The 20,813-nt window shown below is 44.7% G+C and overlaps 1 protein-coding gene across 1 annotated transcript; it reads left to right on the top strand.

The window, feature by feature from the left end:
- Nucleotides 1-339: 339 nt before the first annotated feature.
- On the top strand, nt 340-19,383 carry gatc (glutamyl-tRNA amidotransferase subunit C). Its single transcript, XM_078205181.1, is given in 6 exon segments — nt 340-549; nt 1,640-1,690; nt 7,464-7,624; nt 10,274-10,377; nt 19,192-19,206; nt 19,209-19,383. Coding segments are annotated over 6 exon segments (522 nt in total). The 5' UTR covers nt 340-396; the 3' UTR covers nt 19,247-19,383.
- Nucleotides 19,384-20,813: the final 1,430 nt, after the last annotated feature.

Raw genomic sequence — 20,813 nt, 5'->3', positions numbered from 1 at the left:
GTTTATGGATTATTGATTTGGTTTGATTGATTATTGATTTGGTTAATGGATTATTGATTTAGTTTATGGATTATTGATTTAGTTGATGAATTATTGATTTGGTTGATGGATTACTGATTTGGTTGATGAATTATTGATTTGGTTGATGGATTACTGATTTGGTTGATGGATTATTGATTTGGTTGATGGATTATTGATTTGGTTGATGGATTATTGATTTAGTTTATGGGTTATTGATTTGGTTGATGGATTATTGATTTAGTTTATGGGTTATTGATTTGGTTGATGGATTATCGGTTTGGTTTGATGGTTTATTTCACAGTTACTGTCTGTCTCTCTCTCGGAGTTGCTGCTCCGCTCTCCCCTCCCCCTGTGGGCGGCTCCTGGTGCCGGGAGATGTGGAGCTTCGCCGGCAGAGCCGCTCAGGCGGTGCCGCTGTCCGGGTGGCTGAGGCCTATCCAGGCTCTGAATCCCCGAGCTGCCGTGTGGGGGAAGCGGCCCGGAGGCGCCGGGCTCGAGCAGCCGGAGCCAGAGCCGGGCCGGAGTAAGGTAGGGCCTGGAGCCGGGGAGGAGCCGCGGCCTCGGGACTAGAGCCGGCCGGGACTCGGGAACATTCCACCGCCACCCGGACCAAACCCGGATTAAACCCCCTAAACTCGGACTAAACCTGGATTAAACCTCCCCAACCTGGGCCAAACCCGGATTAAACCCCCTAAACCCGGATTAAACCCCCTAAATCCGGATTAAACCCCCTAAACTCGGATTAAACCCGGACCAAACCTGGATTAAACCTCCCCAACCTGGACCAAACCCGGATTAAACCCCCTAAACCCGGACCAAACCCGGATTAAACCGCCTAAACCTGGATTAAACCCCCTAAACCCAGAGCAAACCCAGATTAGACCTCTCCAACCAGAGCAAACCTGGAGCAAACCCAGATTAAACCCCTAAACCCGGATCAACACCCCCAAACCCGGATTAAACCCAGAACTAATCCCTCAAACCCAGATCAATTCCCCCCCCAAAACCCAGGCCAAACCTGGATTAAACCCCCAAACCTGGTTCAATCCCAGTTCAAACTGCCCCACACCTGGATCAAACCCTCCAAACTTGAATCAACCCTCCTCTCAAAACCGAGTTCAACCACCCCTCCATTGAGGACAAATGTACCCAAACCCGGATCACAAACTCTAATCTTCCCCCACAGACTGGGAACCTGCCCCTGTCTTTACACCACGATTCCCCTCCATAAAGCGAACCCCACAACAGGATGCCTATCACCCCACTTTCCGAGCAGGTCCCCGTTTACTGGAACCTACTCTACACCTGGATCTTATCCCTCTCCAAGCCCCTAAAGCCTCTCTCTCAATGGGCACATTACACTGTGTTTCTGACCATCTGACCTGGCATGTTGCTGTGTCACACTGTACCTGATCCATAGATAGTGTGTAATTGTCTGGATTGAAACTTCAGTTATGGCCCAATTTCCTTCCCTGTTTTTGAGGTTCAGGCACCACTTTGCCCGCATGTCCCAGTGGTTAGTCTTCATACGTGAAGCTAGGCAGCCAGTCCTGGTGTGCCATTTAACGACAGAGCCCCTTGGAGCCGATCTTTATATTTGCATTCTTCATCTTTGTAGGTGCCTCAGAGTCCGACCTGGCAGCTTGTTGAGGTTGGAGAACTTCCAGAGGTAAGCAAGCAATTGTGGACACTAATTTCAGATTTGAAAATAGCTGAAAGGCAGTGGTGAAATTTCCAGCTGTGAAGCATACAGAGCTGGGAGATTAGGTCTTTGACCCTGGTCTATGCAGTGGTAGGATTGCTACAAGACTCACCATTTCTGGGTGAAGGAAGGGGATCTGACAATTCTAGGTAGCTCTCCAACAACCCTGAGTGAAATGCAAAGGTGGACAGATTTAGATTGAGCTTTCACAGTCAGTGTACTTACACAAGTCATCAAGGCAGTGGTGTGGTGATATTGTCATTAGACTGGTGTCAGGGGAAATTTCTGGTGGTTTCCCTCTGGGGATTCTGCATGAGCCGAATTCAGCTAATACAAAACTTGTGAGAGACTGTATGCAGTAAAAGACGTTCTTTATTTGACCAATACGCATTGGGAGAGAGATGCTGGATGGATTCCACGTTCTGTCTAAAATTACATCACATGAACACATCTAATATACTATTTTCGAAGATCCGTATTCCCTGCCCAATCTGTCATACAAACTGGATGGTCCAATTACATTAATGCACATTATCTACTTTGGCCAACAGCATTCTACCTCCTGGCATAATTAGGAATTAATTGGCTAATTGAATCCAAAAGTCTTTCCTCCATTGCTTAGTAACCTGCTTACACATGTCTGACAGGTTCAAAGTTCACTCCCATCACCTGCATACTGTGGGACCTAAGGGAGTCATCCTGTCTAACTGGCCATACCTTATTAGGCCAAATGAGGAGTGGAATGTTCCTATTCATTTTAATTAGCAGTTGAATCCTTCTATTCATTCCATTATCTAGTACCTCACAGTACAGCACAGGAAACAGGCCCTTCGACCCTCCAATCAGCTGCAAGGTCTTCCAAAGCCTCTTACTGATTAAGTTCTATACTTCATTGTTCCATTTGAATGTGGCCTGTCTGGTTCTGTTTTTTCCCATTATGCTGTGGGGCAGTTGTTTTTGGCCAAAGCTCACACTACATTTCAAAGTTACAATACTTGTTAAAAATCCATTACTATTGATTACATATGTGGTTAAGGCAATACGTTTGTATACTATATGTTGGAGGCACATTGTGATACCTGAATTTCACAGTAACTTCATTGCAGTGTAATGTAAGCCTTACTTGTGACTAATAAATAAACTTTTAAGTTTTGATATATATTAGGCACATTATAGTCCCTATTTTAGACTAGTCTACTTTGTTTTAAAGGCCCCTTAATAAGCAGGGGTTTCAATGTTCACTACTCCAAATAGTAATCCAGTGATCCAGGGTAATGCTCTGGGGACCCAGGTTCAAATCCCACCATTGGCAGATGGTGAAATTTGAATTCAATAATGATAACCATGAAACCATTGTTGATCGTCATTAAAACACATATGGTTCACTAAGGTCCTTTAGGGAAGAAAATCTGTCATCTACCCGGTCTGTCCTACATGTGACTCCAAACCCACAGCAATGTGATTCATAGAATCCTACAGTGCAGAAGAGGCGATTTAGCCCATTAAGTCTGTACCGACTCTCTGACAGAGCATCTCACCCACCCTATCCCGTAGCCCACACATTTACCATGGCTAATCCATCAACCTACACATCTTGGGACACTAAGGGGCAATTTAACATGGCTAATCCACCTAACCTGAACATCTGTGTGGGAGGAAACTGAAGCACCCGGAGGAAACCCGCGCAGACACAGGGAGAACCTGCAAACTCCACACAGACAGTGACCCAAGGCTGGAATCGAACCCAGGTCCTTAGCGCTGTGAGGCAGCAGTGCTAACCACTGTGCCACCGTGCCGCTCATTAACTCTGAAATACCCTCAAGGATGGGCAGTAAATGCTGGCCCAGCCAGTGACGCCCACATCCTATGAACCAATTTAAAAAAGTCTTACACAGAAGGCCTCTTGGGGTTCAGGGAGGGTAGAGGAGCCTGAAAGTAGTTGAATATAGCTGCGGCCTCTGTGCTGGATCATTTGTTGAACCAATGGAGACATTGGGTGAGATTTTCCACCCACACTCGCCCCTACAACCAGAGGGCTTCTCACTCCACCGAATGGATCATACAGTGACCTCAGGCAAGGCTAGAGGAGGTGGGGTTTGCCTCCTAATCAACACCTCGTGGTGTCTGGACGTAGCAACACTGACGAGCTTCTGCTCCCCGGACCTAGAATACCTGATGCTAAAATGCCGCCCCAACTACTTCCCATGGGAGTTCACCTCTGTTATCCTGACAGCAGTTTACATTCCACACTGCGCTGGACGAAATATACACCACCACCCGTAGCTTTGAGACAAAACATCCCGAGGCCTTGTTCACTGTGGCCGGGGACTTCAAGCAGGCCAAGCTCAAGAACGTCCCCCAAGATCCCACCAACATGTTTCCTGTTCCACCAGAGGTCCAAACATCCTAGATCACTGCTACATAAATATCAAACATGCCTGCCGCTCTATCGCCCACCCACACTTTGGCAAATCAGACCACAAAGTTGTGCTCCTGCTCCCGGCTTACAAGCAAAAACTGAAGCAGGAGAATCCATTAAAGAGAATCGTGCAATGTTGGTCTGAGGAATCGGATGATCTCCTACGGGACTGCTTCGAGTCAGTGGACTGGTCAGTATTTAAAAACTCTGCGACCAGCCTGAACGAGTACACCACTACAGTACCTGACTTTTTTAGTAAGTGTGTAGAAGGCTTAGACTTAGAACAGTACAGCACAGAACAGGCCCTTCGGCTTGTGCCGAGCTTTATCTGAAACCAAGATCAAGTTATCCCACTCCCTATCATTCTGGTGTGCTCCATGTGCCTATCCAATAACCGCTTAAATGTTCCTGAAGTGTCTGACTCCACTATCACTGCAGGCAGTCCATTCCACACCCCAACCACTCTCTGAGTAAAGTACCTACCTCGGACATCCTTCCTATATCTCCCACCATGAACCCTATAGTTATGCCCCCTTGTAATAGCTCCATCCATCCGAGGAAATAGTCTTTGAACGTTCACTCTATCTATCCCCTTCATCATTTTATAAACCTCTATTAAGTCTCCCCCCAACCTCCTCCGCTCCAGAGAGAACAGCTCTAGCTCCCTCCAAACCAGGCAGCATCCTGGTAAATCTCCTCTGCACTCTCTCCAATGCTTCCACATCCTTCTTATAGTGAGGTGACCAGAACTGCACACAATATTCCAAATGTGGTCTCACCAAGGTCCTGTACAGTTGCAGCATAACCCCACGGCTCTTAAACTCCAACCCCCTGTTAATAAAAGCTAACACACTATAGGCCTTCTTCACAGCTCTATCCACTTGAGTGGCAACCTTCAGAGATCTGTGGATATGGACCCCAAGATCTCTCTGTTCCTCCACAGTCTTCAGAACTCTACCTTTGACCCTGTAATCCACATTTAAATTTGTCCTACCAAAATGAATCACCTCACATTTATCAGGGTTGAACTCCATCTGCCATTTTTCAGCCCAGCTTTGCATCCTATCTATGTCTCTTTGCAGTCTACAACAGCCCTCCACCTCATCCACTACTCCACCAATCTTGGTGTCATCAGCAAATTTACTGATCCACCCTTATGTGCCAAAGAAGCAAATCCATGTGTTCCCCAACCGGAAACCATGGATGAACAGGGATATCCACTGCTTGCTGAAGTCCAGGTCTGAGGCATTCAAATTAGGTGACCCTGACCTATATAAGAAAGCCAGATATGATCTAAGGAGATCCATCAAAGATGCCAAAAGACAGTCCGGACCAAGCTAGAGTCCCAGGTTAGCCACACCGACCCCCACCGACTATGGCAAGGTCTGCAAGACAAAACAGGCTACAAGATGAAGATGTGTAAAATCACTAGCACCAATGCACCCCTCTCCAATGAGCTCAATGCATTCTATGCCTGTTTTAAGCAAGAGGTCAGCGAGAGCACCCCCTCCACTCTGGAAGCCTTGGACAAATCTGTATCTAAGGTCACCATCGCAGACGTCAGAGCAGCCTTCTCGAAAGTCAACCCACGGAAAACAACTGGCCCGGATGGGGTATCTGGACAAGCACTCAGATCCAGCTGGCAGGGGTATTCGCTGACATCTTTAACCTCTGTTTATACCCATCTGAGGTCCCTATCTGCTTGAAAAAGATGACCATCATCCCAGTACCTAAGAAAAACCAAGCAGCGTGCCTTAATGACTATCAGCCGGTGGCTCTGACATCCATCATTATGAAGTGCTTCGAAAGGTTAGTCATGGCACGAATCAATTCCGGCCTCCCAGATTGCCTGGATCCACTACAGTTGCTTATCACTGCAACAAGTCCACAGCAGACGCTATCTCCATTACACACAACCCTGGATCACATAGATAACAAAGACACCTATGTCAGACCCCTATTTATTGACTACAGCTCAGCCTTCAACACCGTTATTCCTACGAAACTCATATCCAAACTCTGTGGCCTAGGGCACGGCTCCTCCTTCTGTGACTAGATCCTAGAATTCCTAACCCACAGACCGCAATCAGTAAGGATAGGCAACAACACGTCCCCCATGTTCATCCTCAACACAGGTGCCCCACAAGGCTGTGTCCTCAGCCCCTTACTATACTCCTTATACACCTATGACTGTGTGGCCAAATTCCCCTCCAACTAGATTTTCAAGTTTGCTGATGACACCACCGTAGTGGGTCAGATAACGATGAGATGGAAAGAGGAAATAGATAGAGAATCTGGTGAACTGCTGCGATGACAATAATCTCTCCCTCAATGTCAACAAAACGAAGAAGATAGTCATCGACTTCAGGAAGCAGAGTGGAAGCTATTCCGCTGTCTACGTCAACAGGAGCGAAGTAGTAATGGTTGAGAACTTCAAGTTTTCAGGTGTCCCGATCACCAACAACCTGTCCTGGTCCCTCCATGTCGAAGCTATAGTTAGGAAAGCCTACCAACGCCTCTACTTTCTTAGAAGACTAAGGAAATTTGGCATGTCCGCTACAACTCTCAACAACTTTTACAGATGCACCATAGAAAACATTCTTTCTGGTCGTATCACAGCTTGGTCTGGCTCCTGCTCTGCCCAAGACTGCAAGGAACTACAAAGGGTCGTGAACAAAGCCCAATCCATCACTCAAACCAGCCTCCCACCCATTGACACTGTCTACACTTCCCGTTGCCTCAGAAAAGCAGCCAGCATAATCAAGGACCCCACGTACCCTGGACATTCTCTCTTCCACCTTCTTCCGTCGGGAAAAAGATACAAAAGTCTGAGGACACGTACCAACCAACTCATAAACAGTTTCTCCCCTGCTGCCATCGGACTTTTGAATGGACCTACCTTGCATTTTTACACCCTAGCTATGACTGTAACACTACATTCTATACTCTCTCCTTTCCATCTCTATGTACGGTATGCTTTGTCTGTATAGCGTACAAAAGACAATACCTTTCACTGTATACTAATACATGTGACAATAATAAATCAAATCTAAATCTAAACCGGAAAAATCCCGCCCGAGGTAAGCGGATCTTTGCATGGTCCACCTCCTTACGCTATGATTCCCATGGCAGGCGGGATGGGAAAATTCCCCCCATAGCGAGGCTTGATTGTCATTTTCTGCAACCGTGTGCCTATTGCCTCAACCCCATGCAGGCCAGCAATCAATCCTGGCTCGGTGGCACAGTGGCAAGAATAGTTACCTGCTAAGCTAACAGAGATTTATGGTCAGTTAGTGAGCACCATATGTTTACAAACTCCAGGTATCCATGGAGATGATTGACCACCTGGAAAGATTGGCACTCGTCGATTTTCAGAACCAGGAGGGTGTGGAGAGGCTGGCAGATGCCATACAGTTTGCCAACCAGCTGCATGTTGTTGACACGGAGGGAGTGGAGCCAATGGATTCAGTGTTGGAGGACAGGTAATGGCTTTCTTATGTGATGGTTGCTAAATTAAGGAAATGAAATTTTAAATGTGAAGTATTGAAGTTTTACATTCTGAAATTCCTTCCTTAAACCTCCCTGTCTATAAGACAATCCTTTAAACCTATCTCTTTTCGTCACCTGTCCTAATGTCTCCTACTTTCAGTACGAAGTCTCACAACACCAGGTTAAAGTTCAACAGGTTTATTTAAAATCACGAGCTTTCGGAGCGCTGCTCCTCCACTCACCTGATGAAGGAGCAGTGCTCCGAAAGCTCATGATTCTAAATACACTTTAACGTGGTGTTGTGAGACTTCCTACTGTGCCCACCCCAGTCCACCTCTCCTATTTTTGTGTCTGATAACACTCCTGTGATGTGGGATATTTTTCCCCTCGCAAAATAAAAGCAATTTTTCCAATATTACTGTGGGATACTGTGAAATAGGTTTGTGAGGCTTTGTGTGTGTTGGTGACTAATTTAAACCTGAAGGCTTTAAATCATCAATAGGGTTAGTTGTAAAAGCAGGCATTTGAAACAGAAATGAACAGAGGTAAGCTGAAATACAAGTAAGCAACATGGATAGAAATTTGCATGAGGAGATAAGAAGGCTTGTTGGTGTTTACATGTTGAGTTTCAAAGGGAAATAAAAGGAGGTTTACAACTAGCAAAGGTCATAAACGAACAAAGCAAAGTTTATTTTTACCTGAAATTGGTAGGCATAAACAATGTGAACGATTTTTGCATTCTGGGAATGGTAACTTCCAAAGAAAGTTAAAAACTTATTTGCCTGAAGAGAGAGCCTGTAAACCTGGGGACAGTGGAGGCCTGCAGCCTGTTCCCTTCCTCTTTAGACCTTAGTCTGTTGTGGACAAACGGAACTCAGCATGGAGCGGGTGGCAGACAAACATTGCAACCCCCTCCCTCCCTCCCCCCCCTCCCTCTCCCCCCGGGCCTGGAAGGACACTTAGAAGTTGCATAGAGCTATAGACTGATTAAATAAGTGGGCAACAAAGTGGCAGACAGAGTAGAAAGTGAGGAAATGTGGAGGTTGACTTTGGTTCTATGAATAGAAAAGCAGTATAGTTTTTAAAAGTAGTGGCTCTTTTAACTGTTGATGTTCGGGGTGACTTGGTGTACTTGTACAAGGCACACACAACGTTAGCATGCAGGTACAGCAAATAATTGGAAAAACAGCATGTTGATCATTTTTGCAACGGGTTTGGAATAAGAACAAGGACATCTTGCTCCAGTTGTATAGGGCTTGCTATACAGGTCGAGGTAAGACCGCAGCTTGGCTACTTGCGCCGTTTTGATCTCTAGCTAAGGAAGGATTAGGAAGGATGCCTTGGAGGCTGTAAAGTGAAGGTTCACTTGATTGGTTCCTCTGGTGATAGGGTTGTCCTCTGATGAGAGACTGAGTAAATTGGGCCTATACTGTAGAGTTTAGAAGAATGAGAGGTGATCTCATTGAAACATAGGGGATTGCGAGAAGTGGATACTCAGCGAGACCTTAGTTTCCTTGTGCATCAGTCATTGGAAGTAAGCGCGCAGGTACAGCAGGCAGTAAAGAAGGCAAATGGTATGTTGGCCTTCATAGCGAGAGGATTTGAGTTCAGGGATAGGGATGTTTTGCTGCAATAGTATAGAGTGTTGGTGAGGCCACACGTGGAGTATTGGGTGCAATTTTGGTGTCCTTATCTGAGGAAGGATGTCGTTGCTATAGAGGGAGTGCAGCGAAGGTCTACCAGGCTGATTCCTGGGATGGCAGGTCTGTCATATGAGGAGAGACTACGTTGGTTAGGATTGTATTCACTGGAGTTTAGAAGAGTGAGAGGGGATCTCATAGAAACCTCTCAAATTCTAACAGGGTTAGGTAGAGTAAATTCAGAAAGAATGTTCCTGATGGTGGGGGAGTCCAGAACTAGGGGTAATAGTTTGAGGGTAAACCTTTAAGGACTAAGGCGAGGAGAAATGTCTTCACCCAGAGAGTGATGAATCTGTGGAATTCACTACCACGAAAAATAGTTGAGGCCAAAACATGTGATTTCAAGAAGAAATTAGATATAGCTCTTAGGGCTAAAGGGATATGGGGGAAAGGGGAATCAGGATATTGAATTTGATGATCAGCCATGATCATAATGAATGGTAGATCAGGCCCAAAGGGCCGAATGGCCTACTCCAACTTCTAGTTTCTATGTTTCTGAAGGGGTTTGACAGGGACGAGACTGACAGATTGTTCCCCTTGGCTGGGGAACCTCAAAGCAAGGGGCCACCACGTCAGCAGAAGGGGTGGATCATTTAGGACTGAGATAGGAGAAATTTCTTCACTCAGAGATTTGTGAATGGTTGGAATTTCCTACTCCAGGGGTTGTGTGGATGCTTCATCCTTCAGCACATTCAAGGCTGGGATTGAGAAAATTTGATCTCTTAGGCTCATGGGGATGGGCAGGAGAGTGGAGTTGAGACAGGGGATCAGCCGTAATCATATTGAATGGCAGAGCAGGCTTGAGGGGGATATGTAATCTACTCTTGCTCCAATTTATGTTCTCATGGAATTGTCTGTCACTGATCTGAGAGATCGATGGACCACAGCTACAGGACCTTTCAATTCAACTTCCAAAACGTTGCTCTTTTTCCCCCCACACAGGGCTTTGTACTTGCGTGCGGACAAGGTCACAGAAGGTTACTGTGCAGAGGTTATCCTGAGCAATGCAAAGCACGCTATAGAGGAATACCTTGTAGCGCCTCCAGGTAAACTCAGTTAGCATGACCACTGGAAATGCTCGGAGCTTTTGGATTCTTCATGTAGTGTGAAATGAATGTTATTCCCTCTCATGTTTTCACCTGTCCTCTCCTGAAGACACTGGAATTCATTTTCAATTTGTTGCCAGAGGTACAATTGACTTTTTAATTGGCTGCCTGAAATTTAATTTCATAGAAAAGAATCATAGAATCCCTACAGTGCAGAAGGAAGCTATCGAGTCTGCACCGGCTCTCTGACAGAGCATCCCACCCAGGCCCTATTCCCATAATCCACATATTGATCCCGCTAATTCCCCCAGTCTACACATCTTGTACACTAAGGGTCAGTTTACCCTGGCCAATCAACCTAACTTGTACATCTTTGGACTGTGGGAGGAAACTGGAACACCCGGAGGAAACCAACACAGACACGGGGAGAATGTGCAAACTCTACACACAATAGCCAAGGGTTGGAATTGAACCCGGGTCTCTGGAGCTGTGAGGCAGCAGTGCTAACCACTGTGCCACCGTGCCATCCACAGCACGACATGGCTCAATTATTGAATTTGTTTCCCAGCCTCTTCTGACATTATCGGTTAAATGCCCACTGTAGTCATGTGAGCCATGATAATGAAAGTAGGAAGGTTTTCAAATCTGTAACTATCAAGTCTGATCCCAATCTCATCCAGTGCCTAAACACGAACAACAGCAACAGAGGGTGTTGTTAGATAACGTTTGAGAGTGGGAGTCAAGGCTGAGTTTACATTTGTCTAATCTGGGGTAGCTGTTAGACTTTAGCTGAGGTCAGTTAATGCATCATAACTCAGCAACGGAAGCTGATCTGTGACACGGTGGCACATTGGTTAGCACTGCCGCTTCACAGCACCAGGAACCCGAGTTCAATTCCGGCCTTGGGTCACTGTCTGTGCGGAGTCTGCACATTCTCCCTGTATCTGCATGGGATTCTTCCGCATGCTCCTGTTTCCACCCACAGTCCAAAGATGTGCGGGTTAGCTTGATTGGCCGTGCTAAATTGATCCTAGTGTCAGGGGGATTAGCAGGGTAAATATGAGGGGTTACAGGTATAGGGCCTAGGTGGGATTGTGGTGGGTGCAGACTCGATGGGCTGAATGGCCTCCTTCTGCACTGTAGGGATTCTATGATATGCAGGACCATAGAAAGAGGAAGAGGCCATTTAATCTCTCAAGCCTGTTCTCCACCTAGTGAGATCTTGGCTGAATTGTGACCTAACCCCCTCTACCGTTACCCATGTTCCTTAACATCTTCGGTTAACAAAAGTCTATCTCAGTTATAAAAGTAACAATTGATCAATTGTAGAAGGGTGTTCCAAAACCTCCAGCACCTCTGTGTGTACAATTGTTTCCTAATTTACCTCCTGAAAGATCCAGCCGGATCTTTTAGACTGTGGCCCTGGTCCTGGATTCCCCAACCAGCAGGTTACTGTATTCATAGAATCATAGAAACCCTACAGTGCAGAAAGAGGCCATTCGGCCCATCGAGTCTGCACCGACCACAATCCCACCCAGGCCCTACCCCCATATCCCTACACATTTACCCGCTAATCCCTCTAACCTACGCATCTCAGGACACTAAGGGGCAATTTTAGCATGGCCAATCAACCTAACCTGCACATCTTTGGACTGTGGGAGGAAACCGGGACACCCGGAGGAAACCCACGCAGACACGAGGAGAATGTGCAAACTCCACACAGACAGTGACCCAAGCCGGGAATCAAACCCAGGTCCCTGGAGCTGTGAAGCAGCAGTGCTAACCACAGTGCTACCGTGCCGCCCTAGGAATATTCATTCCCATTAATGTCTGAAAATGTTGATCAAAGCACCCCTTAAGGTTAAAAATTCTATTGGATACAACCCTAGTTTGTGTAATCTCTCCTTGTAATTATCCTTGGAGTCCAGGTATCATTGTGGTAAATCTTCAGCCAGAAGCGCTGAGTGGGTGACCTATCTCGGCCTCCTCCGGAGGTCCCCAGCATCACAGATGTCAGTCTTCAGCCATTTTGATTCACTCTATCTCAAGATATCATAAAATGGCCGAAGGCACTGGATACTGCAAAGGCTGTGAGCCCTGGCAATATTCTGGCAATAGTACTTGTGCTCCAGAACTTGCCACACCCTTAGCCAAGCTGTTCCAGGACAGCTACAACACTGGCACCTACCCACCAATGTGGAAAATTGCCCAGTTATGTCACGTCCACAAAAGGCCGGGCAAATCAAACCTGGCCAATTACCGCCCCATCAGCTTACTCTCGATTGTCAGTAAAATGATGGAAGGGATTGGAGCCTGTGCCATCAAGAGGCACTTACTCAGCAATAACCTGCTCACTGATTCTCAGTTTGGGTTCTGCCAGGGCCACTTAGCTCCTGACTTCATTACAGCCTTAGTCTAAACATGGACAGAGGTGAGAGTGACTGCCCTTGACGTTGTGGCAGGTTTGACCAATTGTAGCCACAAGGAGCCCTGGCAAAATTGAAGTTAGTGGGAATCAGGGGGAAACCTCTCCAGGGCTGGAGTCAGACTTGGCACAAATGGAGATGGTTGTGGGAGGTTAGTCATCTGAGTACCGTAACATCGCTGGCAGAATTGCTCAGGGTAAGGTCCATAGCCCAGCAATCTTCAGCTGCTCCCGTCCTTCCTTCCCTCCAGCATTAGGTCAGAAGTGGAGATGTTTACTGAACACCCTCTTCATTCATCTTTTTTGTTTTTTATTTATTTATCATTTTCACAAGTAAGCTCACATTAACACTGTAATGAAGTCACTGTCAAAAGCCCCTAGTCGCCACACTCTGGCGCCTGTTCAGGTACACTGAGGGAGAATTTAGCCTGGCCAATGCACCTAACCAGCACGTCTTTCAGACTGTGGGAGGAAACTGGAGCACCCGGAGAAAACCCACGCAGACACAGGGAGAATGTGCAGACCCTGCACAGACAGTGACCCAAGCCGGGAATCAAACCTGGGTTGCTGGCGCGGTGAGGCAGCAGTGCTTGCCACTGTGCTGCCCATATGCATTACTTTTTGCTTCTTTAATTTAAGTCAGTTTCGGACCCTGGTTCAGTATTAATTTGTTTCTTTGGGATGGCTGGCATGCTGACCTCTTCTAAGGTAAATACTGACCCCAAATAATTATTCAGCATGTCTTCCTTATTTCCATTGACAATATTACCAGTAGCCATATAAAAAGATGCACATTGCACATGACCACTCTTTACCCCGAGTGTTGATCTTGGCATCAATAGCATGTTTGCTTTCATATTTGTTTTTGCTTTTTTACCATCCTTTGCTATTACTGGAATGCCAGACAGTTCCAAATAAACAAATTAATATTTCCCATTCACCAGCGTTTCTCCCCATTTTTGTATGCTTCTTCTTTGCTTCATCTTGTCCCAAGTTGTCTTTTGTAGCCACATATACCCTGAGGGGTATAAACTTGTTCTTTGTCACTTTAAATTACTTTTTGAATTCCTTCCTCTGACCTTCTGTCATCTGACAGACTTTTCCAGACTTTGGACAGTCTCATCCAATTGAAATCAGCCGTACCTAGAATAGCTGTAGTTGTTTCACATTTTCCCCTTTCAAACAAACATTCAACTCAATCATAATGATTGTTATTAGATAAATGTCCTTGCACTGTTCGGCATTCCGAATATGCTCTGCTCCCTTGTTGGCTCTGGGACATAATGTTGCAGAAAATTATCCCGGCACGCTCAGGAAATTCACCACCTTTCAGACTAATGCTTATCTGAAGGTTAAAATCCCCCATTAAAAACATTACACTTGCTTCATTCATGTCTAATCTCTACATTTATACAATCTACCACTTCACATCTGCTACCAGGGGGTTTATTCGCAACTCTCACTATCCAGAGGATCCCGGCAGTGCAGGAGGCCATTTGGCCTATCACGTTTGCACCGACTCTCTGAAAGAGCACCTTACCCAGGCCCACCCCTCCCCACACCCACCCCTCCCCACACTCTCACCCATAACCCGGCACATTTACAGTCTTAAATCCTTTTCAATTTCTTAATTCTGCCCATAGAGACTCCACTGTCTCATTACATTGAGCTGATTTCATCCTTAATCATGAAGGTTACTCCTCTGCCTATACCATTTTCCCAATCTTTTCTGTAGAGCTTATAACCTGCTTCATTAAATTCCTGATCCTGACAATCTTGCAGCCATGACTCAGTGACGGTTACCATGGTTATACTGCCACACCCGCAAATCCCACCCCTGCCCGAGTTGAATTTGCTAAATTCATTCAATTTGTTCCTCGGTCCTCTGCTCTTGTGACCACTTTATTTTCCCTTTCCTTTAGGACTCTTGTCCTAGCCTGGTTCAGGTACAGTTTCTTCCTGTCTCAGGGCAATTTCCTATCATACGGAATCTCTCCTTCCCACTCCTTCAACACCTCCCTTTATCTACTTACCCCATGCCAGTTTGCACATGGCTCAGTGATAATCCAGAGATCCAATCCTTGCCATCCTCCTGCTCTTCCATTTAGCTCTTAGTTCCAGGATTTTGCCTACTCTTTTCTACGTTGTTGGTTCCAGCAAAGATCCTGTTACTGGATCCTCTCCACTTCACAATATCCTTTCAAGCTGGTTTGAGGTGTCCCTCTCCCTGGCACCACGTAGACAACAAAGGGCTCTCAACCTTGCTTACAAAGGATAACAAATCTGTTTGCCAAATTATTGCATTCCCAACTACATTGTTTCCTCTTCACCACCTTCGCTAAGTTGCCATGATTCACTCCTGGCTGTCATTCTGACTGCCTTTATCTTTACCCTCTTGGGTATTAGAGATCTATTGAATAGGATCAGTTTCTACAGATCCTTGTTCTCTAGCTTACCTGGGTTTCCTTTACTCTGTACACTGTCATTCACACCAATCCCCTTCTGAACCTGCATCTCTTACAAGGAGTGATCAAAACTGTTCAGATACTGCTCCCACTCCCTTACACATCAGAGAGTCTCCAACTTACACTCCGGTTTAATGATCTGAGCCAGAGAGACTCCGGATGGAAATGTCAACTCTGGGTATGTCCATTCAGTACAGCCCCATTGTAGACTCACTCATTCTGCAGTCCAGACACACTCTGACCGCGCCTTATTCATATCTACTTTATAGTTTAACTTTTTTCTCTTTCTTTTACACTAACCACTGGACAAAAATATTAAATATTTATTAAAAGCAAATTACTGCGAATGCTGGTATCTGAAACCAAAAGAGAAAATGCTGGAAAATCTCAGGTCTGACGGCAGGGGGCTTTGGGGGTTTTGACAAAGGGTCATCTGGACTTGAAACATCAGCTCTTTTCTCTCCTTATAGATGCTGCCAGACCTGCTGAGATTTTCCAGCATTTTCTCTTTTGGTATTAAATATTTATTGCTTCCGGCTTACACAAATCAATATAAGTATTGGGGACAAAAAAGCAGCACTTCCTTCTCCCACCCTTACCAAACTCTTGACTTGTAATTTTAACACTGCTCTCCTTCTGTGGCCACTCTCTGAGTCAGCAGTTACTGCTTACTTTATACGTCTGTTTCAGACAGACCCAGGTAACAAATGGGAACTGGGATTCCAGCACACAGTAATTAGAACCTATTCAGGCAATCACTTATTGTTGTTCAACAGTTAGCGACTGCTGAGAGGCCGTTTCTGTTAACCAACTCATTGTCTTTAAACTTGAGTTTAATTCGAAATGTGAAACTAAATTTCAATTGGAGAGAAGTACTCTCACATACTTACCAGAGAATTCTTACCCAAGTCCTGACGTTTGCACTGTAGTAACAACACTACACTCTGAATATTCTGTGCATTAGTGACTACCTTTGAACTGATGGAAAAGGGGGTGAAGGGAGATTTTTATTCATTGTTTAAAATGATAAAGTCTAAATTAAGCCTTTAATTTTTTTTATTTTTGTAGTAGCCACACATGCAGTTTGACAATTGCTACACCAATGATTTCCTTAGTATTTCAGTGCTTGATGGTGATGCAAACTGAAAAAGCACTGTTCTCTGGTGCTGTGAGGCAGCAGTGCTAACCACTGTGCTGTCCACAGATTGAAAATTAATGCATTAGGGAAATAGACACTGAGCCAAAGGAGGCACTTCAAGGGTATTGGAAGGTTTTGGAAAAGAATCCGAGACTGGGGATTACATGGTACAGCTGCCAATAGGAGTGTGAAGGAAAGGGAAACTGCTCGAGAGACTTATCAGAGGAACAAAGTTTAGGGTGAGGCAATTTAGGCCAGAGGAAGTTGGAGACCATTAAATCTAGGGATGAGAATTTCAGATTTGTAACATTAGCTGTGTAGCCGAGTAAGAAGAGGTGCTGGATGAAAAGGACATGATGCAAAATAGAATCAAAGCAGCAGAATTTGGATGGCTGGAGTTTATGGACATTGGAGAATAGGAGATCGGTAAGGGAACAGTGGATTTTGGGGGTGAGCCGAGGCTATGTTGTTATCAATGGCAAAGTTTAATTCCAGTATAGATGGGACATGATGTTGAAGTTAGAAGAGCAGGGGCCCATAAATACTGTTAATCCGCATCAACTTCAACTGATTCAGCATGTGATTTTAACAATAACAGATATCCAATTGGAAATAATTACTAATAACAATTAATGGAATGATTTGCTGGTCCTTTGAATGTTAATGAGTTAATTTTATGCCTAGGAATTTGCTAACAACTGAATGGTCAAGTTGCTTTCCCCAAGGTTGTCATTGCAGTGAAGTGCGAAGGCCGAAAGCTGATGCCAACCCATTGTGATTTCAGTTTCCATCACAGAATGAGCAAAGCTCCAAGCATTTATCAGCTTTTTGTTTATTCTTTCATGGAAGTGGGTGTCGCTGGCTGGGCCAGCACTTACTGCCCATCTCTAATTGCCCTTGAACTTGCTGGGCCATTTCAGAGAGCGTTCAAGAGTCAACCACATTGCTGTGGATCTGGAGTCACAGTAGGACAGACCAGGTAAGAATATTGGTGAACCAGATGGGTTTTTACGACAATTGACGGTGATTTCATGGTCATTAGACTTTTAAGTCAATCAATTCAAATGTCACCATCTGCCAATGTGGGATTCAAACCCAGGTCCCCAGAACATTACCCTGGATCTTTGGATTACTAGTCCAGTGACAATATCACTACACCATCACCTCCCCGTAACCTGATTACCTGGAGTATTGCTTTTACCACTTGCTTCAACCTTTTATGTACTAAGTGATTTCGAGTATGGTTTTTCCACTTCTTTCTTTACATCAAGATAAATGATGAGACCCAAATTGCTCCACTTTTGTGACCAAAAGTATCACATTTAATAATTATCGCAACAGAAAATCAATGTGTGGCTTCTGGAAGCTGTGTTAGAAAATCATGCTAGTTCTCAATGTGAGAAGGCTGTAGAATTGAAAATTGTTTTCAACTTTTGGACTTAAAGGTGCACTTCAGAATAAGACTTTTGACTGCATTGATTTCCGAGTCAAGTCTTATACAGTCTTCACCCAAGTACACTTGTATAGTGATAAAGAACAGGAACTCTGGCTGATTTTCCCCCCACTTTACCTACTGCCAAGTCCAAGTTATAGATGTCTCGCTGCCACCTAAGTTCAGTTAACTCACAACAAGATCCAAGCCAGACTTTGTGGTCTGTATATCTTAAGCTAGTTGTCAGAAACATTCTGGAAACATTGGTGAGCCATTCTGACCATACTTTATGTGGCTTTGCAAAATTATTTGATGTATGTTGGGGCCCCATCTCAGCAGCCAAAATGTCAGCCAGGCTGATGGGCAGGTTTGATTTATGCACCAACAGAGAACAGGCCAATCACTGCCATTGGTAATCTAGTTTTAACAAATGTACTCTTTTGCAAAATATATTGCATTCTCGCACTGCGATTTGATCGCTGTGTATAGTTGCACAAAATTTGACAATAATGGTGCCTTTGCAACAAGATTGGAGTTGGCTAAATGCTTTAATCAGTTCACAGGAAATGTGTATAAAGCAAATCTGTTACAGCTCTGCACCATGTGAAGCTGATCTCAGCCAAGGTAGGGATCCAATTAGTTTTTTCCTTCGGGATGTGTGAGCTAATAGCCAGCATGCCTAGACACAGTACATTAACCCAAGCACAGTGTGTCCATGTCAGCTGAAGATGTAATCAAGCTTATCTCTGATGGCCCTCGTGGTAGAAAAGCCTGCCACAGTTTATGTGAAGAATATCCATTTAGATGCTCAATGACACAGAATGCTGCTCCTATGCCTTCTGTCAATTAATAATAATTCATCCCAATCTGAAGAAAATCTGGGGAGGCAGGGGATGAATTATGATTAGATCCTGATTGATACAGTTTCTGGAGGCCTGGTGGGACAGTGGTAGCTTCCCTACTGCTGGATCAGAAGCTCCAGGTGTGAATCCAACACCAGGACTTGTTGGTCACGGAAGGAGTGTTCAAAGCGGTGAAAATATTTGAAAATCCTTCTGCCACGTCCCCTGCTATTCCTCAAAGGGTAAAAAAGCAATGTGAATGTGAAGAGACACTTAAAAATGTATTTTCCCATTAGTTATTCTGTGAAGTAAGACTTTGCTGAACATATTCCAACCATTTAACAATTATTGCATCCCACTTAGAATGGTCAATACAGGTTCCGTTATAAGTTGAGTGATTGAGTGTACAGAATACCCTGGAGGCAGTGGAAGTGACAATTTTCGAACAACAATCATTTGTTTTTTTTACTAAGATTTATATTTTGCTCATGTAAATAAATATCTTTTTTTAGGCAATATTCCACTGCCAAAGAGAGAGACGGTCTTCTCCAGCGTTCTAACTGGTGACTAAGACAGAGACATGTTGGGGGATCAACATTCTCAAAAATGACATTTTCTGGGGGAAAATTCCACCTTGTTGCAGAGAACACTGGAAATCGCAGGATCTACACCGGCTCCAATGAAGACCCAAGTGCTACAAGATTTATCAAATGAACCATTTTTCACATCAACTGGCAATGTCGGCAGATGTAAAATTCAGTAAAAAGTGTAATTATTTGTCTATTAAGCTTGTGAAAATGTTAGTTATATTTGATATTTTATTAAATCTGTCACTGGATGGAAAATGTTGAGTATTTGAATATTGAAAGATATTTCTGTTGGCTCCATGGTAGCACTTTCTCACCTGAAGAGAAAGGTTATGGTTTTAAATCCTACTTCAGGAATTTGGGGTACGTAATCTAGATTGATACTTCAGTGCAATACTGAGGGAATGCTGCACTATCAAAAGTGTTGTCTTTCAGATGAGACATTATATCCTCCTGGTTGTTAGGTCCTTGAGGAACTGTTCTGAAGAGCAGCTGAGCAGAACTCCCCTGCTCTGTTTAAAATGGCGCTATGGGATCTTTTATATCCGGTTGGAAAGACATGGTTTAAAGTAGTTTAGGTAAGACAGCACTTTTGACAGTACCCATCCCCATCACATTCAACTCTGAAGTGGGGATGTACACTCACACCCTTCTGCCTTAGGCCTAGTAGATTATATGGACCCTAGTTTCAATGGATTTCAGCAAAGCCTTTGACAAGGCCCCACGTAGACTTGTAAAGGTAAATACACATGGATACAGATCATTTGGGACAGTGGATTCAAAATTGGCTTAGTTGTAGGAGACAAGAGGGTGACGACAAGGCTGTTTTAGTTACTGGAAGCCAGTGTCCACTGGTGAACGCTAGGTCCCCTATTATTTGTCATTTATATAAATGACATAGATGACTATTTGGGGGAAGGGGGGGGGGGGGGGGTTGTAGGATTAGTAAGTTTGCAGATGACACAAACATTGGAAGGATGGTTAACAGTGAGGCAGAGTATCTTGAGCTACAGGATGGTCAAATGGAATTTAACCCTGAAAAGTGTGAGGTGATACACTTTGGAAGGAGTTATTTGACAAGGAAGTATTTATTTAATAAACGGCATGACATTAGGAAGTTCTGAGGAACAAAGGGACCCTGGTGTGTTTGTCCAGTTTCCCTGAAGTTGTGAAAAAGGCAAATGGGACACTTGCCTTTATCAATTGAGGCATAGATTACAAAAGAAGGGAGGTCATGTTGGGAGTTGTATAGAACTTTGGTGAGGCCACAGCTAGAGTACTGTGTGCAGTTCTGGTCACAAATTATAGGAAGGATGTGATTGCACTGGAGAGGGTGCGGAGAAGATTCACCAGGATGTTGCCTGGGATGGAACATTTAAGTTATGAAGAGAGGTTGGATAGGCTTGGGTTGTTTTAGTTGGAGCAGACTGAGGGGCGACCTGATCAGTTGTACAGGATTATGAGGAGCATGGACAGAGTGGATAAGGAGTTTGTGTCCCCTTGAGACTGACCCTTAATTGAAGGGTCAGTCACAAGGGGACACAAGT

The sequence above is a fragment of the Mustelus asterias genome, unplaced genomic scaffold, assembly GCF_964213995.1.
Source record: "Mustelus asterias unplaced genomic scaffold, sMusAst1.hap1.1 HAP1_SCAFFOLD_600, whole genome shotgun sequence".
Lineage (NCBI taxonomy): Eukaryota > Metazoa > Chordata > Chondrichthyes > Carcharhiniformes > Triakidae > Mustelus > Mustelus asterias.
This window is presented reverse-complemented; position numbering and strand designations above follow the sequence as displayed.